The sequence below is a fragment of the Tripterygium wilfordii genome, chromosome 13, assembly GCF_013401445.1.
Source record: "Tripterygium wilfordii isolate XIE 37 chromosome 13, ASM1340144v1, whole genome shotgun sequence".
Lineage (NCBI taxonomy): Eukaryota > Viridiplantae > Streptophyta > Magnoliopsida > Celastrales > Celastraceae > Tripterygium > Tripterygium wilfordii.
This window is the reverse complement of record NC_052244.1, coordinates 3159665-3187508: the sequence shown is the minus strand read 5'-3', so window position 1 is coordinate 3187508 and position 27844 is coordinate 3159665. Positions and strand designations below refer to the sequence as shown.

Sequence of the window (27844 nt, the reverse complement as noted above, 5' to 3'; positions counted from 1 at the left end):
AAAATAGACACACAGAGAGAAAGAGAGAGAGGGGGGGAGAGGGAAAGGGAGAGAGGGAGGTGAGGAGGGAGAGAGACATGTACCAAAAAGGGAAAACACCCAGAAACAGTTTTTGATATCATTTCAAAACAACTAATTTGGGAGACCAATCTGGTTGATGTTGATTTTCATCTTGTTTTGATTTGATTATTCTATTTGGGTGTTTGCCTTTCATGGTGATGTTTTTGCTGCGACAACAAAATTAGAGACGGAAAGCAAAAATGGGAATAGACAAATCCCAGAATTGGAACTCTCCCTGCAGAGACTTGTCCATGGCCACTTCCAAATCCAAACCCAAGCGGCTCTACCAAGTTTGGAAGGGTAACAATGTAAGTCATATTTTTTTAAAAAAATATTTCTAGGGCTAGAAATGATCTCCTTGTTATGAAATTCATAGATTGAAATGACTGAAGTTTTTGGGGTATTTTTTTTTCTTCTTATTGATCTCCTTGTGACAATGCCAAATAAAGCTGTTCTGCTTAATTTGGGGGACAAATTCTGATTGATAAGTTTGTTTCTTTGATAATATACCCACATTTTAAATTTGATTTGGTTTCATTTAACAATCAGATCGTTCATTCCTTGGGATTTGATTATTTTTCTTGTAGAAGTTAAGTGATGGGTTTTCTTCCTTTTGGTCAAATTAGTGATAGGTTTAGCAGCAACGGTGGTAAAGGATCATTACATTATTCCTCTGGTATATAGAGATTTTGTTAGCTTGAAGTGTTTGTGCAGTTTAGTATAAATGCACTCAAACCAAATGTTAAGTTTTTTTCAAGGATTTTCATATCAAGATTGACTATCTAGTGTTGGTATTGCATATTATAGGTTCAGTTGCACTCAACGTTTCCGTTACAATCTTTTCTTTTTTCACTTTTGGGTGGTAAGAAACATGACAAATTATCTTATGTTTAAGCCTTTAAGGATTCTCTATTATTGTAAAAAACTTTGTTTTATGGCAGTCATACATGCTTATAGAATTGGAAGATTTTCTAGTATTGATAAGCTCTATGATGAAGCTTCTTTTTGATGTGACAGAAATTTCTCTGTGGCGGAAGACTGATCTTAGGTCCCGATGCAGCTTCACTATTCTTAACTGCATTTCTTATCGGAGGTCCTGCAATGGCATTTTGCGTAAAGATGCTGGTTATAGCGGGACAATATGATCAACTATTTGACTACACCGTTTTTATTGGGGGATTGGTCCTAACTGTTTTGGTTGGTAAAGTGAAGATTTTCCTTTGTGTAAATGGAATCTTGCTTTTGGCAAATGATCTTTGAACCTGACCTATTTCATGTTCCATGCAGGACCTCATGTTTCTCTCCTTGACGTCCAGCCGAGATCCAGGAATTATACCCAGGAACTCACAAGCACCTGATGCAGATGACTCCCTTGAATTCACCACTCCCTCTATGGAGTGGGTTAATAGTAAAACTCCCAACTTGAAGATACCACGGACAAAGGATGTAATGGTCAATAACCACACAGTTAAAGTGAAGTTTTGTGACACTTGTTTGCTATATCGTCCGCCACGTGCCTCTCATTGCTCTATCTGCAACAATTGTGTGCAGAAGTTTGATCACCACTGTCCATGGGTTGGTCAGTGCATCGGAGCAGTAAGTAATCCTCAATTGCACTGTACCTTCAAGGTTTACTAATTATTCTTAGCCAGTCGTACAATGATCACAAATGAGTGTATTGTGTTATACAAGTTGAATTAAGGAAATCTTTTATATATTTGTTTTTGCTTTCATGTTCAAAAGTATATACTATTTTCTCTTTCACTTTTTGTAAGGAAGATAAAATATCTGTACAAATGCTAATAAAACACTGCAACACACACAGGTTTTATCCCACGGTCAACCATCATTCCATATTTTTTTCCTGATAGAGACATATAATGGGGTTGGCATATGGTTTGGTTTCTAATAATCAGTTTTTGAGATGATTGTGAGATGAACTCTTACATCATGAGGACGTGACTCGGTTTCCTTGCTATATTTAAGTTATTTATTAGTAAATATCCTGGCATGCATAACATGCTGGAAATATTGCAAATTTATTGGTTCTTTTCTCATCCTTTATGGTTGCTTTCTTCAAAACCAATTTCCTGGTCACATCTTTCCCTATGTTTGGAATCAAACTTTTAAGGGCTTGCTTCATTTATTTGCATGCTTGCAAGATACTAACGACCTGCTTCCACGTTGACTCAATTGCAGCGCAACTACCCATTTTTCATATGTTTTATATCATCATCAACCCTATTGTGCCTATACGTCTTTGTGTTTTCGTGGATCAACATCCTTCGGCAAGAGGGAAATTTGTGGGGCATCATGTCACGCGATATTGTATCAGTCGTTCTCATTGTCTATTGCTTCATCGCTATCTGGTTTGTTGGTGGCCTCACAGTTTTCCACTTTTATCTTATTTTCTCAAACCAGGTGATGTTCTTGCTCTTTGTAATATTTATATCCTGTGCATATGTGGTACCATCTTTTGTAGAAATAGATGGACAAGAAATCTAGCTTTATTTTTTTGGTTGAAGACCATGTATACATATGATTTTTTCCCCTTTTCTGATATATAGATACACAGTATATGCAATATGAATGCTTTGGAACTCTTCAGATATCTTTTTCATGGTTTTGTCAATTTTCTCATTTGTAGAACAAGATCAAATTAGTTGTTATAGTTGGATTCTTAAGTTTCATCTTTTTTTTTATTTGCAGACAACATATGAGAATTTCCGTTACCGCTATGATAAGAAGGAAAACCCCTTTAGCAAAGGGTTGATAGGTAATCTTAAAGAAGTCTTCTGCTCAGGGATCCCTAGTGGGATGATAAATCTCCGAGCATGGGCACCGGAGGATTATGATCCAAGCATGGGATCAATTTCATCTGAACTAGGTGGAGGCTTCATTGGCTCAAAAGACAAATTTGACATAGAAATGGGGGGAAAGCTTGGCAAGGATGGTATCCTGAAAATGCCAAGTATCTTGCATAATCTGGATTATAGTGGTCACGACGACAATTTGAAGACGAAGAGTAGAGACATGAATGCTTCATTTGATCCATTTTTCTTTCCCACTGATCGTCAACTAAAAATGCAGCCGAAATCCACTTTCGGAGGTCATTCCATAGACGATAAAAGGATGCAATAGCTTACCTCATACCAGTCCGAGTCTCTGAACATGTAGGTATGCAATAAAATGCGAAATGCTTCTTCTCCCTTCAAAATAACCCTTGAATCTCTAATCAAAATCAGTATGAAAGCCATATAATTTACTTCCAAATACAGAGAACTTTATCCTAATTCGATGACAGGTCTTGTTTGTCCTGTTTAATAGAATTCTACAGCTTTAAGTCTAATAACTGGATATAACTTGATTGAAGCTCAACAGAAACTGATACCCAAATAACAGCATTTTGAGCTTCTTGATTTGCTCTTTATACCCATATGAAACTTAGTCTCCGTCTTTCTTGTTTTTGTTTAGCAGGTTTGGCTGGACAAGAAACTAATCAGTGGATAACTGTCAAAGACATCTGTTGATGGTTTGGGGTCGTATAATTTGTTAGAAGGTCAGTGATGTAAGTAAACTGAAACGAAACAATGTAGCGAATTATTAAACTCGTTTTATGTTCTTGTTCAGATATTTTGTTTAAACAAAAAAACAGAGAAAGAAATGAGAGAGAAATAGAGGAGAAGTTGTGACTTCATATTTGGCACTTTATGGTTGCAGAACAAAGTTTCTGTGTACTTTACATGGAAGTTTGGCAAGCATTGCAAGGAAGTTCAGAGGAAATATTTAATGTTCTGTTGTGCGATGTCATACATTGACGTGGTATACCATATCGTCAGTAGCATTATGATCTTTTATAAGAGGTTGATACTTGATATCAACTCATAATTGGTTGGGAATTATTTGAAATTTGAATTATAAACTAACTACTTTCATCCTCAACCACCCATGATTTGACATCACAATCCATGAATTGTCGTCATTCTATTGGTCATGTAACGACACATTATGACATGGGTCACATGGCATACCATGATTGAATATTTTCTCCATTAAGGGATCTTAATGTCACACGAAAAATGAGTTTTTAAATTTTTTTTTTTTATAAAATTAGTTTAAATGAGTTTTTTTTTAAATGCTGGCCTATTAAACGGTTCTCGTTAAAAAAAATTTAAAAGCAAGAATTTAAAGAATAAGTAAAATTCTCTATTTATTTAAATAATAAATTAATAAAGAAAAATTAATACTTCCCATTTAAATCATGTAAATAAAATATAATAGTAATAATTACTAATTAGTAAAGAAATTAAAAGTTAAAACAAGACACCCGCGTGAAAGCCGCGAGAAATTGAAACATCCGCCCGGACGTCATCCTTGCCAGCGTTTCTTGCATCAGAGGGACATAGATGGAGAATCTATGTCTTGGTATAATCTCCGTGATATACAGAAAAAGCTAAGTAAAGATAAAAGGGGAATAATTTTGGCGAGCAGAGAGAGGCTGCTGGTTTTTTATCCAAAAACCTCTCTACCTCTTCGTTCCTCTCTTCACTCCTCATTTGATACGCTTATACACAAGATTTATGGACTACCCAGATTGGAGAGTCAGAGTCTTGTTCTCTTTTTTTATATTGGTTCTTGGATTTCCTATATTCATAGTGTGAGGATAGAGAGAGAAATTTTGTGATTGGAAGAAGAGGATGAGGAGAGGTGAGTTGTTGTTGTTGTGATAAGGTATCCAAAATCATCAGCGAGAGGGGGGATGGCCCAGGATAAACCTGTGAGACTCTATCAAGCTGGGAAAGGAAGCAACGTAAGTCTCCGGCTCTATTTTCCAATTGGGTTTTCTTTTCTCGTTCATTTAATCCTACTGGTTGATCATGAATTGAATAGCGTGTTTGTTATTTCTTTTGTCTGAATATGACGATTAGATCTATCTGTTCTTTCACTTTCCTTAGATATGGGATCCTTTATTCTTTATTGGGTGCGAATTCGATTTTAAGCTTTTGTAGTTTTTGGATTCTGTTTGTAAAGTATGGTCTGGATCTATATACTAGGATCAACTCTGTGGGGGACTAAAGACAAGGGGACTGCTTTTTTTTTTTTACTGAATTTTGATTTTATCTATGCTTAGTTGATTTGTCAGGCTGTCTTATGGTTCTTTAAATTTTTTAGTGCAGTTCACTATATATGGCTTTTCTCAATTTTCAAGTGGCAACCTGGTTTCCCACTCTTTTTTTTCCCACTTCTGTAGTATTTCTGGTGATTTTTACTGATTATCAAAGGATTTTCTGTGGGGGAAGGTTGATCTTCGGTCCTGATGGCCCATCATTGTTTCTGACTGTACTCCTGATTGCTGGCCCTGCAGTCTTTTTTTGCGTAAATATCTATTCTAAGATCAATGACAAGCTCATCAGACATCCTGGGAGTTGGTATGCTGTATTATTTGTTGGCGCTGCTCTCACAGTTATGGTAGGTACACATTCACAGCCTGGCTACAATTTGTATTTTAGTATTTCTGTAACTATCCTTTACTGCAAAAAGGGTTGCAAAACCAGGTGACTTTCTTTCTTAAAAATATCGAAATTAAACTTACATACTTGATACGTTGCTGGATTACAGAAGCTTGTTTTATTATTATGCTTTGTTCTAGGAACACATAAAAAAAATATCACCTATTTGGAAAAATGTGCAGTTGTTAGTTTTCTTGTGTGCCTTAGTCTGTGCATACATGAATAATATATGTAGATACTAGTTAGATTTGCAGATTCCCTCACATCCCCAGAAGCAACAAAATGTATAATGTTTACCTGGTTTCTTTCTTTCGACCTTAGATTTGTCATTTTGATCCTTGTTTTTGCAGACTACATATGAGAACTTCCGATAAAAAACTCAATCCATATAATAAGGGACTGATGAGAAATATTGGTGAAACAATTTTCTCCAAGATCCCACCTTCAATGAATAACTTCCGGTCTTTTGTTGAGGAAGATGAGCATAAGGCTGTGGGATCCCCTAATTATGGAGAGGGTATTGTTAGCTCCAAGGAGAAAATTGACATTGAACTGGCAAATAACCTTGCAGACGATTGTTCTTATTCACTTCCTGAAATTCTACAAAATTTGGATTATAATGATGAGGATGACTCGAAAACAAAAGAGGACGGAAGAAAACCTGCTTTTGGCCCACTGTTCTGGACTGAGCAACATAAGCTAGAATCAGGGCAAGTCTGTATTATTGCAGATGAAGTAACTGAATCCATTCAAAGTACTACATCTGGAGGTGGAGGAAGAGAATCTGCACAAATCTTGAATTCTGAAGATGGAGCAAGAGCTTCTGTTCAAATTTCCACTTCCAGTGAGGAGATTACGCCTGTGGAAGAAACTAGTGATAATTGCAGCTCCCATCAAACTGCAACACCAGTTCTCCAAGCATAGAGGTAAATATCTCACATTCCTTTCATTGTTTGTTAGATAAGGTATATTATTCTTGGACGTCTAAAGTAGAGTAGTATCACTTTTAGATATGTAGTTTAGTTGTTCAGTTTTTATTTACTGATGGTGTAAAGAACAGTTATTTTCGAATGTATTCGAGTTGGTTGGGTTACTTACAGAACATACCCTGATAGTTAAAATAAGACAAAGTTTCAAAGAAGGTTTTCAATAAAAGAGAAAAAAATGCTATCAGCCAAGACTCTTGGATTATTTATGAATTAGCTTTCCCCGACAGATATGTTGTGACAGTATGCAACAAAGCACACTCAAACTGCTTTGCCTACTTGAATGCTCTGGATTGTAATACTTAGTATACGTATATCTTGCATGTCATCTGTGAATATGTTATTGTTGTTTAATGAAGCAAAAACTAGCGAGTAAAAACTTTGATAATTTGATTTCTTTTAATCCAAATGCCATACACATGTTTAAAAAGTAAGAAATATTTTATTGGAGTTTATTTTGTCTTTCGTACCATATCACATGCGAGGTCAATCTTATTGTCTCTGAAGTTTACCCCTAATACTTCGTCTCTTATGTCTGCTCGACAGTAGGTTCTTCCATCCTCTTCTATTATTGTGGAACCATTATTTTCAATATATCTACATCGTTCGATAATGTTTTCTTCAATGATCTTCTTCTTACGTCATTATATAATTACGTGACACGGCAAAGCTAAGCTTAACACAAGCTGGAGCTCCTTACAGCATATGGAACATAAATTTTATACCAAGGTCAAATTTATTTATTTTTTTGCAGGATTTAATATTTCTCTTGTTGACATCTGGTAGAGATCCTGGAATGGTCCCCAGAAATTTAAAGCCTCAAGAAGCAGATGAAGCATTGGAAGTAACAACACAATCAATGGAATGGGTTAATGGTAGAACCCCTCACATGAAATTACTTAAAGATGTGATTGTGAATGGCCACTCAGTAAAAGTGAAGTTTTGTGACACTTGTTTGCTCTATCGTTCTCCTCGTGCTTCCCACTGTTCAATATGCAACAACTGTGTTCAGATATTTGATCATCACTGTCCATGGGTTGGTCAATGCATTGGAAATTTGGAATAGTAAGTATATTCTTGCATTAGATTTTCAACATGAAACTGAATGTTTGCTATTAAATAGCAAATTGGAGTTTCTTGTCATTCCATGAGTTCCACCAAAATTTATTTTTGGAAAGTAAAGTTGGTAAAGCTGAGACTAAGCACTTCTTCTTTTTTTTTTTTCCCTTCTGGATGTGATTGGTATAAAACTGTTGATGCAATGATTGAGTAGGTTATTGTCTTACCAAATGACCTTAAAGAACTAGAAAATAACCTACTCTCTTGAGTACTTAATATGCTGCGCATATGCTAATTTCTGTTCCATCCATTATTAGAATGTCATCTAAATTGCTTCGCAGTTGTTAGAAACTGACATTGCTCTTCATATTGATTTGGTTGCAGCGCAACTATCGGTTGTTCATCATGTTTATATCAACAGCAACTATTTTGTGCTCTTATGTCTTTGTTTTTTCATGGATCAACATTCTTGAAAAAGAGAAGAATATCTGGAAGGCCACGTCACATGATGTACTGTCAGATTTGCTCATAGTCTACTGCTTTCTGGCTGTGTGGTTTGTTGGTGGCCTTCCATTTTTTCCATTTATATTTGATTTGCAAAAACCAGGTGACTTTCTTTCTTAAAAATATCCAAAATTAAACTTACATACTTGATACGTTGCTGGATTACAGAAGCTTGTTTTATTATTATGCTTTGTTCTAGGAACACATAAAAAAAATATCACCTATTTGGAAAAATGTGCAGTTGTTAGTTTTCTTGTGTGCCTTAGTCTGTGCATACATGAATAATATATGTAGATACTAGTTAGATTTGCAGATTCCCTCACATCCCCAGAAGCAACAAAATGTATAATGTTTACCTGGTTTCTTTCTTTGGACCTTAGATTTCTCATTTTGATCCTTGTTTTTGCAGACTACATATGAGAACTTCCGATAAAAAACTCAATCCATATAATAAGGGTCTGATGAGAAATATTGGTGAAACTTTTTTCTCCAAGATCCCACCTTCAATGAATAACTTCTGGTCTTTTGTTGAGGAAGATGAGCATAAGGCTGAGGGATCTTTTACCCCTAATTATGGAGAGGCCATTGTTAGCTCCAAGGAGAAAATTGACATTGAACTGGCAAATAACCTTGCAGACGATTGTTCTTATTCACTTCCTGAAATTCTACGAAATTTGGATTATAATGATGAGGATGACTCGAAAACAAAAGAGGACGGAAGAAAACCTGCTTTTGGCCCACTGTTCTGGACTGAGCAAGATAAGCTAGAATCAGGGCAAGTCTGTATTATTGCAGATGAAGTAACCGAATCTGTTCAAAGTACTACATCTGGAGGTGGAGGAAGAGAATCTGCACAAATCTTGAATTCTGAAGATGGAGCAAGAGCTTCTGTTCAAATTTCCACTTCCAGTGAGGAGATTACGCCTGTGGAAGAAACTAGTGATAATTGCAGCTCCCATCAAACTGCAACACCAGTTCTCCAAGCATAGAGGTTAATATCTCACATTCCTTTCATTGTTTGTTAGATAAGGTATATTATTCTTGGACGTCTAAAGTAGAAGTAGTATCACTTTTAGATATGTAGTTTAGTTGTTCAGTTTTTATTTACTGATAGCGTAAAGAACAGTTATTTTCGAATGTATTCGAGTTGGTTGGGTTTTTTATAGAACATACCCTGATGGTTAAAATAAGACAAAGTTGTAAAGAAAGTTTTCAATAAAAGAGAGAAAAAAAATGCTATCAGCCAAGACTCTTGGATTATTTATGAATTAGCATTCCCCAACAGATATGTTGTGACAGTATGCAACAAAGCACACTCAAACTGCCTTGCCTACTTGAATGCTCTGGATTGTAATACTTAGCACACGTATATCTTGCATGTCATCTGTGAATATGTTATTGTTGTTTAATGCAGCAAAAACTAGCGAGTAAAAACTTTGATAATTTGATTTCTTTTAATCCAAATGCCATACACATGTTTAAATTAGGAAGTCATTTCACAAAAGAAATAAGTTGAACTCTAATGCCAAGCGAGAACAAATAAAAATTTTTCCTTCTGATATTATTTCTATTGTGTCCAGATGTTCATATTTCTCAATGGATCATCTTTGATTTAGTCTCCATTCTCATCTAACCTTCAATTCAACTCTGGTATTTTCGGTTTTTTTCCCTTTCGTATCCTCTTGCTGGTATTGTTACATCTTGATGACAGGTTCTGCTGTGAAACATCTCTTCTTTGGCTCTAACATTTGGAAGGGGTTAAGTGCATATAGGTCACTGAAAGATACCCCAGTTTACAATTAGGTCACTCAAAGAAAAAAATTTCTAATTAGGTCACTCAATGTTCCAATTTTGAGCAATTAGGTCATCACGCTCTAATTCCGGCCAATTGATCGCCGGAACTTGCTGACATGTCCACTTTTGCATATGTGGACCAAATTGACGTGGAATTTTGTGATGACGTGGATTTTTTTAATAAAAAAAAATTGAATAAAGAGGAGAGATTTGATTTGATATACCGTATACATTTCCACCTTCCCACCATAACCCATCTTCTCGAAAACACTTCTAAACCCTATTTCTCTCTCTGCCCGATTTCTCTCTGCGTGGAACGCAGATTTCTTCAATCGTCTTCACCGGTTAACTCGTGTACCTTTCGTCTTGGGTTTACGGCCATCGGATAATCGCAGGAGTCGTAGGTCTCGCAAGCTTCAGTAGTTCCAGAAGTAAAAGGTATAACCTAAACCCATCTTTCTTCTGAGTTAGGTCGATTGGGTCAAGTCCTTCTGGGTTAGCTCATATATCTTTCGTCTAGGCTTATTGATTGTCTTGTGCCCATGATTGGTGCTTAGTTCTTGACCTGTTAGTGTTGTATTGTTTATGGTGGCATTTTTTTGTGCAAATGTAATATGTGTGACTTTGTCTATATGGGATTTGATGTAAATCATGCATGTACGAGATAGTATGATTGATATATTTTACTGGGTATTTTGCTTTTCACTTGTAGGTTAATGGACTCCATTTATTTTGACATGGTCTTACACCATGGGGGTAAACTAGCGAAAAATAATATATCACAAAAGATTGAATATGTTGGAGGGGATGTTTCATGTTGGGAGAATTGTAATTCAGATATGTTTAGTTTATTTGAAATATTGAAATGTTTGAGAGAGGTAGGGTATAACAGTTTGAAGAATTGTAGTTTCTTGCTGCCCAATAAGAGTTTTGAGGATGGTCTAAAACCCATAAGGAATGACCAGGATGTCCTTCACATGATAGAGTGTATCAAAGGGGAAGATCATGTAGATGTCTATGTTGAGCACCCTGTGGAGGTTCCTATATTTTATGATGGCCCAATACCTGATCCTAAAGCTGTTATTGATGTGGATATTGATGTTGAGGAATTGACTGATTCAGAGCACTATGTAGAGGTGGAGACTGATGAGGAGGAGAATGAGTCTTATGAGCAAGATGATGAGGGTGGGCAGCAAGATGATGAGGGTGGGCAGCAAGAGAATGATGATGGGCAGCAAGAGAATGAGGATGAGGTGGTTATGGAGGATGACTCAGATAGTGATTATGCTAAAGATTTATTGAATGAGTATGACTGTGACCATTTAGAGGATCTTGATTATCATTTGCCTATTGATTCTGATGACAGTGAGGTAGAACAGAGAAGTAAGAGGAGAGTGCCTAGGGGACCTGTACACAATCCAAATTTGCCTATGAAAGAAGTTAGATTAGAGCTAGGGATGCAGTTTAATAGTTTAAAAGAGTTCAAGATTGCTGTGAAAGACTATGCTATTGCTGGAGGATTTCAGCTTAAATATTATGTAAATAACAAGGACAGATGCCAGATGAAATGTGAGGGAAAGGTTGATTGTCCATGGAAGATTTGGTGTAGCCAAATCAAAGGAGAACAAACATTTCAAATCAAGACTCTGGTTGAGTCACATAGTTGTACTAGGTTGTTTGTCAACAAGCAAGCATCAACAAATTGGTTGGCATTCAGAATTGCTGATAAGATTAGACTAGAACCAGATATCAAACTGATTGACTTAATACCATGGGTTAGTGAGAATTTGCAGTTGGACATTACAATTTCACAGGCATATAGAGCCAAATTGAAGGCTAAGGAGATGATTGAGGGTACAGCCAAAGAACAATATGCCAGGTTGAGAGACTACTGTGCAGAGATAAGGAACAAAAATGTGGGGAGCACATGCATTGTGCATGTGAATAGGGTTACAGCTGACAGTCCACCTCAATTTAATAGGATATACATATGTTTAGATGCTTTGAAAAGGGGTTTTTTGGATGGTTGCAGACCACTGATTGGTTTGGATGGATGTTTTTTAAAAGGATGCTATAAAGGACAGCTTCTTACAGCAATTGGCCAAGATGGGGATGGACACATATATCCAATTGCATGGGCAGTTGTCTTGGTTGAAAATACTGAAAATTGGAGGTGGTTTTTGATGCATTTAATGGGTGATTTGGGGATGGATAGAGAGTGGACCTTCATTTCAGACCAACAAAAGGTACTAACCTCATTCATTCACAAAATTGGTTCATAATAATTCTTTGTTGTTCCCACATTCACTAACATCATGCATTGACAATATTTGTTTTGTAGGGATTGGAGAATGTATTCAACATAGTGCTAACTGGTTTTGAGCACAGAATATGTGCTAGACACCTGTATAATAATTTCAGCAAAGAACACAAGGGAGTGCAACTTAAAAGCCAGTTCTACAAGATTATTGCAAGGACTACAATTCCTGAATTTGAGCATGAGATGTGTGTAATGAAGACACTTTCTGAACCTGCATGGAAGTGGCTGGATGATAGGGCTGACAAGTTGTGGAGTAGAGCTAAGATTAGGACTACTTGTAAGAATGATATGTTGCTTAACAATATTTCAGAGAGCTATAATGGTAGCATTCTAAAACATAGAGGAAAACCTATTATTACATTTCTAGAAGAATTGAGGAAGGATGCAATGAAGAGAATTGTAAAGTTGAGAAAGGATATGTTGGATTCTAATTCCAACAGCCCACTGGTGCCAAATGTTGCAAAGAGGATTGTGAAACTAGTGGATCTTAGTGGGAGATGGGAAGTTATCTGGAGTGGGGATAATGCACATTCACTTTTTGAGGTAACCTGTAGACCAGAGAAGTATGTTGTGCACATAGTGGAAAGAACATGTAGTTGCAGGGTTTGGGATCTCACAGGGATACCTTGCTGCCATGCAATTGCAGCTCTCAGGTACATTGGACATCCTATTGTTGAATATGTAAGTCATTATTACACAAAAGAAACATACTTGAGAGGGTATAGCCACTTTGTTCATCCTCTTAATGATATGAATATGTATCCCAATACTCATGCTGAAGCTGTGCTTCCACCACCGCCAAGGAAAAAAATGGGTAGGCCGCAAGTAAAAAGGAGAAGGGAAGCTGGGGAGAGTCAAGATCCATCGAGGTTGAGGAGGGCTTATCCTGTGATTAAATGTGGCAAATGTGGACAACCAGGGCATAATAGGAGAGGTTGTAGATCTGATGGTGCAGCAGGGATGGTAGGAGGAAATCCTAATATGGTAATGGTTCATATAACTTTAGTTTTGTAATTGTCTGACATTTGTATTTGATGCAACTTGTTTTATATTTGTATGTTTACAGGCTGGTACCTCTACAGCTGCAAGTACAAGGCCTGTTAGAAGTGGTGTTAGAGGTGGCTCCTCAAGAGGAGGTGGTGTTAGAAGAGGTGGATCAAGAGGAGGTGGTGTGCCCAGAAGAGGTGGGATACGAAGGAGGGGTGTTGTGCCAATGAGAGTAGGATCCAACTTAACAAGTGATACTGTTGGTGCTGCAACATCATCAACTAGAGTTGCCTCAATCCTACAAGCATCTCAAGAATCTGTTTGCACAAATGGTGATAGAAATTAAGGAGCACTAAATATCTTTTTGGTCTCATTTTGTATGTATGTCTATTGGCAGTATTTTAAATGCTTTACATGTATATTTCTTATGTATTTTGGATTATGTGTAAGTTTATTATTTATGTCTTTTGGATGATGTTGATGGATTAGTACTTGGTGATAGAAATCAATGTTGTATTTGATTTTATCGGTTTACATATATGAAATACATAACAAGTATATTCTGTGACAATTTGGGTCATAAACATAAATTTAATGACTTATTTGCAAATAAACATTCTGTTAAAATATAAGGTTTTATATACTTTTTCATAATTTTTTTACAAGTTCATATTTCAGGGAAAAAATAAATTTTTTATTAAAAAAATCCACGTCATCACAAAATTCCACGTCAGTTTAGTCCACATATGCAAAAGTGGACATGTCAGCAAGTTCCGGCGATCGATTGGCCGGAATTAGAGCGTGATGACCTAATTGCTCAAAATTGGAACATTGAGTGACCTAATTAGAAATTTTTTTCTTTGAGTGACCTAATTGCAAACTGGGGTATCTTTCAGTGACCTATATGCACTTAACCCCATTTGGAAGTGGATGTTAAAGTTATCATTTTCTTGGAGCAGCTGTAACCCTGTTGGTATCCAAGTCTTGAGGTTGAATGCAGATTGTGTCGCTGGGAAATAAGAGGAATTTGATTATCTTCTTGCGTCAGTTTGTTCATCATAAAGTTCAGGCGCCTGTTTGTTTTAAGTTTGTAGATGTCACATTTGTCCAATAACGCAGAAAACCCGCAGGTGAAGGTATCTGTAAGGCTGTAAGGGTAAAAGGGTCTGTAGATACTGTTGTAGCTAAGCTACCACCCTGTTTTCTTTGTTTTTGTGTCCTTTCATATTTGAAGATTTTCTATGAATTTAATTAGACTTGTAGGACTGTCATGGAATTTTACTCAAATCACAGAAAATTTGTATTGAGTCTATTGACTCAATTTTGAATTGGTTCAGTTTGCTTTACCCTCTGTCTTTCTATCAGAGCATTAGTAATGGTTGTCATAATTTGAAGTTATATTCTTCCCTTTTAAGACCAATATATCTTGTATTTTAGATGTCAATGCTGGATCAAGCATATGATAAGTCGTAAGATGTCAGTCTAGTTTTGGGGGTCGATCATCCCTCTAACTTCGCAGGCCGACCCCCCAAAACTATTTGTTATATAGTTGTTGGGGGTATTTTAAATATTTCAAATAAAAAATTTGCCGTTACTTTGCCGTGCCCGAGACTGGTAGGGTCAGCTCGTCTCGGGCCCGATTCATGGGCTGGATTGAAAACATCAACCCAGACTGTGAAGGATAAATGGGCCAAGCCATTGCGGTTTCATGAATTCTAAACCCTAAACTCCGACCCGGTTCGCCAACTCTACCATACAAAAAAACCAACTATTTTGCAATCATATAAAAATCTCTCAGCGAGAATCTGCTGTAATGAAAATACCACCACTAGTTTTTGCCCAAATTCATTACAAAGTTGTCACACCCCACCAAAGAAGCAATCAAGACAGTCCTATAATTATGTGCCACGTGTCAAATATTCACATGATCTCATAGATTTCCTAGGATGAGATTCAGTCATGAGGATACCAATTATAAACTCCACCCTTATCCAACACTCTCTTTAGTCCCTCCTTCCCCAAAGAAGCTCAAAGCTTACAACTTTGCTCCCAAAAATGGCAGCAGAGATGGCGCTGGTGAAACCCATCTCCAAATTCAGTTCCACCACACCCAAATTTGGCAGCCCCAAAAGCAGACTCTCATACCCAAAGTTCACCACCATTAAAATGACAGCCACTTCACAGCCAACCACAGCAAAGCCAAGCAAGAAAGCTGCAAAAACTGCACCCAAGGAGACCCTTTTGGCACCAAGGTTCTACACCACAGATTTTGATGAGATGGAGACGCTCTTCAATACTGAGATTAACAAGAATCTCAACCAGGATGAGTTTGAGGCTCTGTTGCAGGAATTCAAGACTGATTATAACCAGACTCACTTTGTCAGGAACAAGGAGTTCAAGGAAGCTGCTGACAAAATGCAAGGGCCTCTCAGGCAGATTTTTGTGGAGTTCTTGGAGAGGTCTTGCACTGCTGAGTTCTCTGGATTCCTTCTCTACAAAGAGCTCGGCAGGAGGCTCAAGGTCTGGTTCTCATATAGTTCTTAAGCTTTTTGATAATATGCACAGCTGAAAATGCATCCCAATCTTTCCTCTCTTGCATTATATTGGGTTCTCTGAATGGCAAATGCTTCTTAAATTAACCATTTTTTCATTCCTTGCTTAACTTAAAAAGTGAATTTAGCTAAGACTTGAATACTGAGTTCTTTCCTGTTCACTGATTTTTGTGATTTAATTTTTACTCACATTACATTCTGAATATGGGTTAGAATTGAGCTCAAATTGACACCAACTCTTTTAATGGTCGATGTTCAGAAAACCAATCCAGTGGTAGCTGAGATTTTCTCTCTAATGTCCAGGGATGAAGCCAGGCATGCAGGGTATGCTAAATTAGATCTTCCTTTTTCTCTCATGGTCATCAATTCTTCTAACAACCATTAGTTCAGTATTACATAAATGACTGTATTTTTAACTGTTTTCAGGTTTTTGAACAAGGGTTTATCTGATTTTAACTTGGCATTGGATTTGGGTTTCCTGACGAAGGCTAGGAAATACACATTCTTCAAGCCCAAGTTCATTTTTTATGCTACCTATTTATCTGAGAAAATTGGGTACTGGAGATACATCACCATTTACAGGCATCTCAAGGCCAATCCTGAGTACCAATGCTATCCTATTTTCAAGTACTTTGAGAACTGGTGCCAGGATGAGAATCGCCATGGAGATTTCTTCTCTGCATTGATGAAGGCACAGCCCCAGTTTCTCAATGACTGGAAGGCCAAGCTTTGGGCTCGATTCTTCTGCCTTTCGGTAATCTTGTCATACCATATAAACTCAGATACTCTCATCCCACTTAAACATCAGATTGATCTTCTATCTATTAGTTTTTGCATCTTTTGACAATGTGATAAATATGTTTTGCTTGCAGGTCTACGTGACTATGTACCTAAATGACTGCCAGCGCACAGCTTTCTATGAAGGCATTGGACTTAACACTAAGGAATTTGACATGCATGTCATCATTGAGGTAAGACTATACTTATATCGCATTTTCATTTCTATGTGATGACACTAAGCTCATTACCATCTATATAAGTGCCTTTGGATGTCTTAAAACCGCCATTACCGTCTAACTCATAATGTTAATGAGCTTAACATTCACTTTGTTAGTGTTTCTGAGGAACCTAATGGTACTTCAAGAAAAGGAGTACTTTATATCCATATTGAATCCATTGTCAGTCAATAGTTTGTTCCCATGTCTCTCACAGATACGCACGAGTAACATTAGCTTTCTAAACTGGCCGAGCATACTTTGGACTACTGAACTTTTGTTCCTAATCAAGTTGTTTATCTGGAATTCTCTTTATGCAGACAAACCGTACAACGGCTAGGGTTTTCCCAGCTGTGCTCGATGTTGAGAACCCAGAATTCAAGAGGAAGTTGGATCGGATGGTCGAGATTAACGAGAAACTGATTGCAGTTGGACAGAGCGAGGAGAGTTCCTTGGTCAAGAACTTCAAGAGAATTCCCCTTGTTGCAGCATTGGTTTCTGAGCTCTTGGCAGCATATCTAATGCCACCAATAGAGTCTGGATCAGTCGATATCGCTGAGTTCGATCCACAGCTTGTGTATTGAATATTGATACTCCTTTTTTTCAACTTTCATCCCTTCTTTTCATGTTTAGCTTGAGTACTGCATCATAGTTACATTGCAGGGCTGGACCTATGAAACTGAGGAATCATACTTATGAAGAGCGCATATTTATTTCTTCTAATGATAGTGCACACATTTTCAGTTCCCCTTACTCTTGCCCATTCAAATTCAGTTGGTCATATATGGTTGCACTTAACCACAGAGCAATAGCACAATTAGTTATATCTCTGGGCTTAAGGCGAATGATGCTAAGGTCAGGAGTATTTGCCTGGGTTTTTTGGGTTCCGTGGGCAAAAAAAAAAAAGGAAGCAAGAATATTTAGAAGAGTTAGAACACAAACAGTGAAAAATTCAGGGTAAAGTGTGCGTCTTTCCTTATTTTAGAAACTGTTATTACATACTATTAAACAAAACTATATATGTCTATATGATATATAGTTTTTCAGTTTCTAAGGCCAAGAACAACACTTCATCACATGAAGACGCACACACATATATAGTAATTGCTTCTTAGACATTCTTAAAGGATGAGAACTCCCACATCCCCCAGTAGTAATGCGATCCTATCCAGAGTCTGAGTAACAAGGTCGAGAACACCTATGAGTATTCCACCAGTTGCAGGCAAGAGGTTGCAAGTGCGGATAGGGAGCTGAGCCTGCACAACACAATTAGTAGATGGAAGAGAGGGACGATTAACAAGTGGAATATTGGAGGCACTAAGATTGAAGAAGCCAGTGTTTGAGGTTATAGCAGTGGCAAGTGTAGTTCTCCCTCCATCGCATGTCAAGTTAACTCCAACACCAACCAAGCCTGGGTTGGCCGATCCAGATGTTATTAATCCAGTTCGAGAGCAAACCAGAAACCCCACAGCCTGGATATTCCCGACCCTTGCAACTATTGTAGCATTGGCAGCAAAAAGCAGAGAGAAGAGGAGGAGCATGGCCATGGATTGCTTGTGGTTACTCATCCTTTTTTTTTTTTTTTCCTTCTGTAAATCAAGTTGTAGAAAGAAACTCTGCTTTTGCTCTGCGTCTGTCGTATCACAAGTTTGAAACAAGGATACCCCTTATTTATAGGGTTTTTTTTTCAATGGAAGAACCTTTGTGTTATTGTGTACATTAAGGCGCACGTGGTTATTGAATCCGTTTGGTAAACCTTATAAGGTGTCAAAATAAACTAATTTATAAATTGTTAAAAATAAATTAGTTTATAAGCTATAAAATATGCGATCCAATGTTTTTCTGGTGAAAACTATATCTAACACTAATTTAAAAGATGTGGATAAATTTATTACATTTAGTTTAAAAGATAAAATAAAAATTACACAAAAATATATAAACCATTGTAGTTTATTATTTTATGATTTTTATTAGTAAATTTAATTTCAAGTTCAAACTCTTATAAACTACTGGGTACTTTTATATAAATTAAATTACGTTAATATTAAAAAGATCTATAATATTATCTTAATAGAATAAAAGATAAATTAAAAAAAAACAAATCCTCTTAAATAAGCTTCAACTTGATTTTTTTTAACGTTTTGTAGCTTATAATTTTAAGCTTGGTTAATCGTATAGAAATCATAACTGAAAATTTCGATTTTACTCATGATATTATATATCAAGCATGTAAGAATGTTCATATAAAATTTCATAACAGACGGAATACATATGATAACTCAAATAATAAATTTCATTATTCCCATAATAGTGAATTTTCATTGTTGTCTTTCTACAGTTTTCTGTCAATATCTCATTTTCTCACCAATAATATATCGATTTCATTGAATTTTCAATTCTCTACAGGACTCTCACAATTTCACTTTGATAGCCTTAGTGTCTTTAACAACCAGGATGAAACCCAACACAATTAGTCGACCAAGGCTAGCCCAGAAGAGCTGAACGAAAGGCTAACCCACCCAAACAAATAGATAAACCCGAAAAACTAGGAAAACTAAAATTGAAACACATAATACATCTACATATGACTTCTTTTTTCAAGAACAATATAAAATCTGCGAGACTCCCTGAATTGTCTCATTTTGAAACATTGGATAATGACATCATAACAAAATTTCTTTGGATGACTAAACTGTAATAATCCCCATCTTTCAATGCTATAAAGTGTAATTGACCCAACATTAAAGTGTTTATTTATTACACTAACTAAATTAAACCTTGACTTAAAGACCAATTCATGCCTTGCAAGTTGAGCTAGACCACACACTCTAGGGCCAACTAGCTAGACAACTAGTGGTGTCCCCATGGGTTGCATACCACCCATATATCTTACCCTATGACTTCTATACTATAAGGCTGTTGGGATTACCTACACATTATACCATTACTATTAGTATTATCAGTATGGAATGAGATTACCTATTTTTTCCATTTTTTCTCACAACTCTTAATCCCAAGATCGGTAATCACTACGTTTCATTACAACACCACTATAAAATTGGAGCCTAAAACATATTGTAGGCTACTCCAATCCAATTGTAGGCTCTTCCAATCCAAACCAAATCGACATAGTGTGAGAGTTTGGCTTGCATGAGAAGTTGGTGCCAAGTTGCAACCATGTACTAGAGATTTAATGGCGACCATGTCCTAGAGATCATGTGGTACCCCATGTCCTAGAGGTCTAGCGGGTGTCCATTAATGAATCATCTACCATGTCAAAGAGAGAGTGAGAGAAGGGAGAGAGATTTGTGAGAGAAGGGAGAGAGATTTGAGGTAGGAGATGATATAAAGTGTATTAGGGTTATGTTATATTTAAGGGCATTTTTTTTTTGATAAAAGATTCAAGGATGTATTGGTGTAATATGTCTGGCCTTAGATTTAATGGTGCATTGTTTTTAACTCGTGTAACTCTTATTAGTAAATTTTCATTAATTTTAAGTTTGAAATTATTATATGAAAAAAGCTTATAATATTATATATAAAATTATTGTTTAAAGGGAAAATTAGAGATAAGTCCCTCTCACTAAAATTTTTGTTCCATTAAGGACACTCAAATAAGTTTTGTTCGTTAAAGTTCATAAAGTTTAAAATAATATTCCATAGAGAACAAAAAATCATAACATTTATTTTATTGATAGAAATACTCTCATCTTCCCCATTTGACACCTAAATCAGAGCTTTCTCTTCTGACTACTATTCTAGGTAGCCAATGGATAGGAATGGTGCGCCTAGGTTTGGGTTACATTCCCGTGGTGGCGGCTTGTGGAGGTGTTATCTCCAGCGGTTGGATTGGGCAATTTTCTTCATAGATGACCGAAACTTCAAGGTCAAATTATGGTGGAATCAGCAATTGACGGCGGTGAATGATAGTTGGGGGTTGGTCGTGGTGCTCCAACGCTTCTATTTGATGGGTCAGTGGGCTAACGATGGTAGTCTACCATGCCCACAAACCTGCGTCATGTGTTATCTGTTTCATATGTTATTTATTTAATATGTTATCTGTTTTATTATATATGTTTTCTTATATCCGTTTTATTGTATCTATTTGAATACTGAAATACGAGAATTTCATTTGGTAATATCATCACAATAAAAGTTGAAACACAAAAATTTCGTTTAAACATATATAATATCATCAGATGCAAAACATATATAATATCAGCATATTTTAAACAAATAACATATAATCATATATAAAAATTAGAACAATTTTAACTCATTTTATCAGATCGAGTTCCAAATATAATGTGTCTTGGTCCATGGAGTAGATTGGTGGCTTTGATAGTCATCAGCGTTGGTTGTATTGACCGGATCGAGCTCTTTTTCAAACGTTGATCGTGATTTCGTAAAATTTTTCTGGAGACTCAAGTATAATCGACGTCGTTGATGACTGGGTTTTGGTCAGGCTATCATGGAGCTTCATTTCGGTGGTTCGTAAATCGAAAACGATGGTCAGATGACCAACTTCAGTCTGACGATGTCATGGAAGAAAAAGAAGAAAGAGAAAATGAGGAGGAAGAAGAAGCAACGTTTTTAATGTCATCATAGGCATTTTTTTAAGCTTTGTTCTTTTTTAAAGTTTTTTAAGTTTTCATTGTTGAAATATAATTTTTATCCTTATGTGAAATTTCCCTTTATGTAAAAAGTTATTATTTTTTGAAATTATTATTTTAACAAATGAAAATATACTATTATATATGATATAACCAAATAGGTAAAAAAAAAAAAGAAAAGAAAAGTGTAACAGCTCTCAAATAAGCTTTGAATTGAAGTTTATCATAAATTAGCATAACCACTAGCATATGCGAGGTGTTTGGTAGAATGGGGATCTTTATCAGTACCATTATCTTATAAGCTTTCATCCCCACTCTACCAAACACTGTTTGAGTCCCGTAAAGTGTGGACTTTGTTTAAAATTTCTTACAAGATGTCCTCAATAAGGCGCTTCTCTAAGAGTGTGTTTAAATTGAGGGATTTAGGGAGAAAGAAAGAGAAGAGAAATGCATTTTTCTTCTAATTCTCTTGTTTGGAAAGTTTATAAAAAAATTAAGAGAGAGATTTGACGGGATTTTGGAGGAAGATTTCATTAAATTTTTATCAAGATTCTTCCTCCAAAAATGGAGTCATTTGGAGGGAAGAGATGACTATTTAAGTTATTTATAAGTTAAAAATCTATTTTACCCCTTGTACATAACACTTTAACATAAAAATAATGATAAATTAGTAAATTAAACTAATTTTCTTCTCCTTCTTTTTATATCTATCCAAACATGGGAGAGGGAAAATCTTATTCTTTCCCTTTCTCTTCCCTTCCCCTCCCCCACATCCTTCAATCCAAACACACTCTAAAAACCAATTCATGCCATGCAAGTTGAGTTAGCACTGAATTAATTAGACATCAATTCAGTGCTATGTATGCATTAATGCATGCCACCACACACACACGCACATATATAATAATTCTCTCATGAAGTTCTAAAGTAAGATCCTAAAATGAGGTCCTAATTTTTAGGGATTAAAACATTTTTTTAAAAATTTGGAAAAAATATCCTATGCGCACTTAAAATAGGCACCTATGTTTTCACTATTGATTTGAAATATGTGGGACCCAAAAAAATGGGCCCCACTTGTCATTTCACTCATCCACACCCTTAAAAAATTGTGCGTATTTTAAGTACGCAATTTAGGTGCACATAGGAGAATTTATATATATATATATATATTTCTTACCCTATACCTTACAATATCCTCCTATACTATAAGGCTATCAGTGTGGAAAGAGTTTACCTTTTTTTCCCCCCTTTTTCTCGCTTAACTTCTTAACTCCAAGATTGTTAATCACTAAGTTTCATTACAACACCATTATAAAATTGGAGCCTAAAAGATATTGTAGGGTACTCCAACCCAATCAAATCGTCAAAATGTGAGAGTTTGGCTTGCATGACAAGTTCTTGCGAAGTTGCAACCATGTCCTAGAGATTTAAAGTGTGTTTGGATAGAGGAATTTGGGGGAAGGGAAAGTGAGTTTCTTTTCAAATCCCTTGTTTGGATAGTTTATAAAAAATTAAGGGGAAAGATTTGAGGGGAATTGAGAGAAAATTTTCATTAAACTTTGTCTTCCCCAAAATGGGGTCATTTGAAGGGAATGAATGACTAATTAAATTATTTATAGGTAAATCCCTATTTTACCAATGTACATAATACTTAAATATAAAAAGTAAGGATAAATTAGTAAATTAAAACAAATTTATTCTCTCTTTTTTTTTATCTATCCAAATATGAAAGAGGAAAATTTTTGTTTCACCAAAGATACTACATTTTAATTTTGATGATTGTATCATGTTACGCTATTTGATTAGATGTGCTATGTGATGATTTGACTGCAAATTGATTGAATTTGAAATTGAAAGTTAGCCAAAATCGATTTTTATTAGGATTCTTTATCGCTAATCCTAGAATCAAGCTCAATTCTTTCATATCATATCAATCCCGTTTGAGTTGAAATTTTACAGATACCTTATTTTCATCATTATGAACATATTTTTCGAGCAATGTACGAGAAATTTTGATATTTACCCACTGTGCCCTAATTTATGACCGAGCAATGACCATGTTTTGCGGCTCGATGTGATTTTTCTCAATTCTGCTATGTTTGATCGATCTGAAATTTGGCATGGATACTCTTACAAATGTCTATTAAAAGATTGTTAGGAGAACCTGTACGTAAAGTATTGTTCAATGTTCCCGGACTATTTGTACAGGCTATAGTCCAAAGACAAACACTTATCTAAAAACTTTCTGCCAAAGAAGATTGGATCACATTAGAGCTCATATTTTATAACCATGTCATATTACTTGAAAACTAATTAATTTCTTGGGATTGTGTTTCTTTTTAAACCCAAAAAAAAAGAAAAAAGAAAAAGAAAAAACAGGAAGCAAGAATATTTAGAAGAGTTAGAACACAAACAAACAGTGAAAATTTCAGGGTAAAGTGTGCATGCATCTTTCCTTATTTTAGAAACTGTTATTACATACTATTAAACAAAACTATATATGTCTATATGATATATAGTTTTTCAGTTTCTAAGGCCAAGAACAACACTTCATTACATTAAGACGCACACACATATATATAGTAATATTGCTTGTTAGAGATATTGCTTAAACGATAGCTGTCACAGTAGTCGCCAGTAGAAATGCGAAACCATTCACAGACCGAGTAACAAGGTTGAGAGCAGCTTGGAGTATTCCACCAGTTGCAGGCAAGAGGTTGCAACCGGCGATCGGGAGCTGAGTCTGCACAACACAACGAATAGGTGGAAGTAAAACATTAACAGCAGTCAGATTGAAGAAGCCAGTGATTGAGGTGTTAGCAGTGGCAAGTGTAGTTCTCCCTCCATCGCATGTCAAGTTAACTCTAACGCCAACCAAGGGTTGTCTGGCCAATCCAGGTGTTACTAATCCGGTTGGAGAGCAAGCAAGAAACCCCACAGCCTGGATATTAATGTTCCCTTCAACTATTGAAGCTGTCGTAGCAAAAAGCAGAGCGAAGAGGAGGAGAATGGCCATGGATTGCTGCTGGTTACTCATCATCCTTTTTCTTCTGTTAATGAAGTTATAGAAATAAACTATGCTTTTGCTCTGTGTCTGTCTCACAAATTTGAAGCGGGGGTACCCCTTATTTATAGGTTTTTTTCAATGGAAGAACCTTTCTGTACATTAAAGGCGTGTTTATTTACCATCACAGGTGGCGGGTGGCCGAGTCATTGAATCCATTCGTTTGGTAAAGTTTATATGATATTAAAATAGGTTAACTTATAAATTGTGAAAAATAAATTGGTTTATAAGTTGTGAAATAAGATTTTGCGTGTTTGGTGAAATGTATTTCTAATATTAAAATATTGAATAAAAATTACACAGAAATATATAAATCATTGTAGTTCATTATTTTTTGATAAATTCTGTTTATTTTATTATGAATAGTTCTTATTACATTTAATTTTAAGTTCAAACTCTTTATAAACTACAAGATATTTTTATATAAATAAAATTAAAAAATCCATAGTATTATCTTAATAAAATAAAAGAAAAAAAAAAGCAAATCTCTTAAATAAGCTTCAACTTCAAACTTATTTTTTTTGAACGTTTTGGAAATTATAGTTTTGTGCTTGGTTAATCGTATAGAAATCTTAATTAATTAAAATTTTCAATTTTACTCATGATATGATATATTAAGAATGTAAGAATGTTCATATGAAACTTCATAGCAAATGGAGTACATATGATCACTCAAGCAAGAAATTTCAATGTTCCCATAACAATGAATTTGCACTACTGTTTTTCTGCAGCCTCTATTTTTCTCCCATAATATATCAATTTCATGGGATTTTCAATTCTCTACAGGACTCTCATGGTCTCACCTTTAGGTGATAGCCTAAGTGTTTTTAACCCAAGAATATGACTTTTTTTTTCAATAATAATATGAAACCTGCCCGAGTCACTGAATTGTCTCATTTTGAAATATTGGATGATGACATCATAGTAAAATTTCTTTGGGTGACTAAAGTGTAACAACCATTATCTTTCGATACTGTAAAATATAATTAACCAGCATTAAAGTGTTTATTTATTACACTATCTAAATTAAACCTTGACTTAAAGACCAGTTCATGCCATGCAAGTTGAGCTAGACCACACACTCCAGGGCCAACTAGACGACTAGTGGTGTCCCCATGGGTTGCATACCACCCATATATCTTACCCTATGACTTCTATACTATAAGGCTGTTGGGATTACCTACACATGCATTATACTATTAATATTAGTATTATCAGTATGGAACGAGATTACCTATTTTTTCTATTTTTCTCACAACTCTTAATTCCAAGATTGGTAATCACTACGTTTCATTACAACACCACTATAAAATTGGAGCCTAAAACATATTGTAGGCTACTCCAATCCAATAGTAGGCTCTTCCAGTCCAAACCAAACCAAATCGACATAGTGTGAGAGTTTGTCTTGCATGAGAAGTTGGTGCCAAGTTGCAACCATGTACTAGAGATTTAGTGGCGACCATGTCCTAGAGATCATGTGGTACCCCATGTCCTAGAGATCTAGCGGGTGTCCATTAATGAATCATCTACCATGTCAAAGAGAGAGTGAGAGAAGGGAGAGAGATTTGAGGTAGGAGATGATATAAAGTGTACTAGGGTTATGTTATATTTAAGGGCATTTTTTTCAATAAAAGATTCAAGGACGTATAGGTGTAATATGTTTGGCCTTAGATTTAATGGTGTATTGTTTTTAACTCGTGTAACTCTTATTAGTAAATTTCCATTAATTTTAAGTTTGAAATTATTATATGAAAGAAGCTTATAATACTATATATAAAATTATTGTTTAAAGGGAAAATTAGAGATAATTCCCTCCACTAAAATTTTTGTTCCATTAAAGACACTCAAATAAGTTTTATTAGTTAAAATTCATAAACTTTAAAAATATTCCATAGAGAACAAAAAGTCATAAACATTTATTTTATTGATAGAAATATCCTCATCTTCCCCATTTGACACCTAAATCAAAACTTTCTCTTCTGACTACTATTCTAGGTAGTCAATGGATGAGAATGGTGCACCTAGGTTTGGGTTACACTCCCGTGGCGACGACTTGTGGAGGTGTTATCTCCAGCGGTTGGATTGGGCAACTTTCTTCACAGATGACCGAAACTTCTAGGTCAAATTCTGGTGGAATCAGCAACTGACGGCGGTGAATGATGGTCGGGGGTTGGTCGTGGTGCTCCAACGCTTCTATTTGATGAGTCTGTGGGCTGACAATGGTTGTCTACCATGCCCACAAACCTGCGTCATGTGTTATCTATTTCATATGTTATTTGTTTTATTATATATGTTTTCTTATATCCATTTTATTGTATCTATTTGAATACTGAAAGACGAGAATTTCATTTGGTCTCAATGAAAGTTGAAACACAAAAATTTTGTTTAAACAGATATAGTATCATCAGATGCAAAACATACATAATATCAGCATATCTGAAACAAATAATAAATAATCATATCTAAAAATTTGAACAATTTTAACTCATTTTATCATATCAAATTCCAAATATAATGTGTCTTGGTCCGTGGAGTATATTGGTGGTTTTGATAGTCATCAGCGTTAGTTGTATTGACTGGATCGAGCTCTTTTTCAAACGTTGGCCGTGATTTCGTAAAATATTTCTGGAGACTCAGGTATAATCGACGGTCGTTGTTGACTGGGTTTTGGTCAAGCTATCATGGAGCTTCATTTCGGTGGTTCATTAATCGAAAACGATGGTCAGATGACCAACTTCAGTCTGACGATGTCATGGAAGAAGAGAGAGAAAATGAGGAGGAAGAAGAATCAACGTTTTTAATGTCAGCATAGGCATTTTTTTAAGCTTTGTTATTTTTTTAAAAAAAAAAATGTTTTCTAAGTTTTCATTGTTGAAATATAATTTTAGTTTTTATCCTTGTGTGAAATTTCCCTTTATTTAAAAAGTTTTTTTTTAAATTAAAATTTTGAAATTATTATTTTAACAAATGAAAATATACTATCATATATGATATAACCAAATAGGTATAAAAAAAAGAAAAGAAATATGGAACAGCTCTCAAATAAGCTTCGAATTGAAGTTTATCATAAATTAGCAGATCGACTAGCATATATGCGAGGTGTTTAGTAGAATCGGGACCTTTATCGGCTTTCATCCCCACTCTACCAAACACTATTTGAGTCCCGTAAAGTGTGGACTTTTTAACAATTTCTTACAAGATGTCCTCAATAAGGCGCTTCTCTAAGAGTGTGTTTGGATTGAGGGATTTGAGGGAAGGAAAGAGAAATGAAATGTGTTTCCTTTCAATTCCTTTGTTTGGATAGTTTATAAAAAAATTAAGGGAGAGAGATTTGAGAGGATTTTGGAGGAAGATTTCATTAAATTTTTTGTCAAAAATCTTCCTCACAAAATGGAGTCAT

General features: G+C 35.5%; 4 protein-coding genes and 1 pseudogene across 6 annotated transcripts; 4 read left to right on the top strand and 1 right to left on the bottom strand.

The window, feature by feature from the left end:
- The first annotated feature begins 41 nt into the window (after positions 1-41).
- Positions 42-3760, top strand: LOC120013450 (probable protein S-acyltransferase 1). 3 transcript variants are annotated; one of them, XM_038865257.1, is made up of 6 exons: positions 42-368; positions 1078-1257; positions 1348-1656; positions 2260-2481; positions 2770-3233; positions 3538-3760. In XM_038865257.1, the coding sequence occupies exons 1-5, from the start codon at positions 261-263 to the stop codon at positions 3199-3201; spliced, it is 1251 nt and encodes a 416-aa protein (XP_038721185.1). In that variant the 5' UTR covers positions 42-260; the 3' UTR covers positions 3202-3233; positions 3538-3760. The 3 variants fall into 3 exon arrangements, with proteins under 3 accessions (XP_038721185.1, XP_038721184.1, XP_038721183.1); XM_038865256.1 differs by having other exon boundaries at positions 2770-3237; XM_038865255.1 differs by having other exon boundaries at positions 2770-3237; positions 3535-3760.
- Positions 3761-4408: 648 nt separating this feature from the next.
- On the top strand, positions 4409-14571 carry LOC120012429 (annotated as a pseudogene).
- On the top strand, positions 9964-13626 carry LOC120013448. Its single transcript, XM_038865253.1, has 3 exons — positions 9964-12159; positions 12255-13217; positions 13300-13626. The coding sequence occupies exons 1-3, from the start codon at positions 10630-10632 to the stop codon at positions 13564-13566; spliced, it is 2760 nt and encodes a 919-aa protein (XP_038721181.1). The 5' UTR covers positions 9964-10629; the 3' UTR covers positions 13567-13626.
- Positions 14572-15214: 643 nt separating the features above from the next.
- LOC120013452 (magnesium-protoporphyrin IX monomethyl ester [oxidative] cyclase, chloroplastic-like) lies at positions 15215-17510 on the top strand. The gene is made up of 5 exons (XM_038865258.1): positions 15215-15740; positions 16032-16096; positions 16199-16526; positions 16645-16743; positions 17088-17510. Exons 1-5 carry the CDS (start codon positions 15276-15278, stop codon positions 17349-17351), a joined length of 1221 nt encoding a protein of 406 aa, XP_038721186.1. The 5' UTR covers positions 15215-15275; the 3' UTR covers positions 17352-17510.
- Positions 17511-17888: 378 nt separating this feature from the next.
- Positions 17889-18314, bottom strand: LOC120012428. The gene has a single exon (XM_038863853.1). The coding sequence runs from the start codon at positions 18312-18314 to the stop codon at positions 17889-17891; it is 426 nt and encodes a 141-aa protein (XP_038719781.1).
- Positions 18315-27844: the final 9530 nt, after the last annotated feature.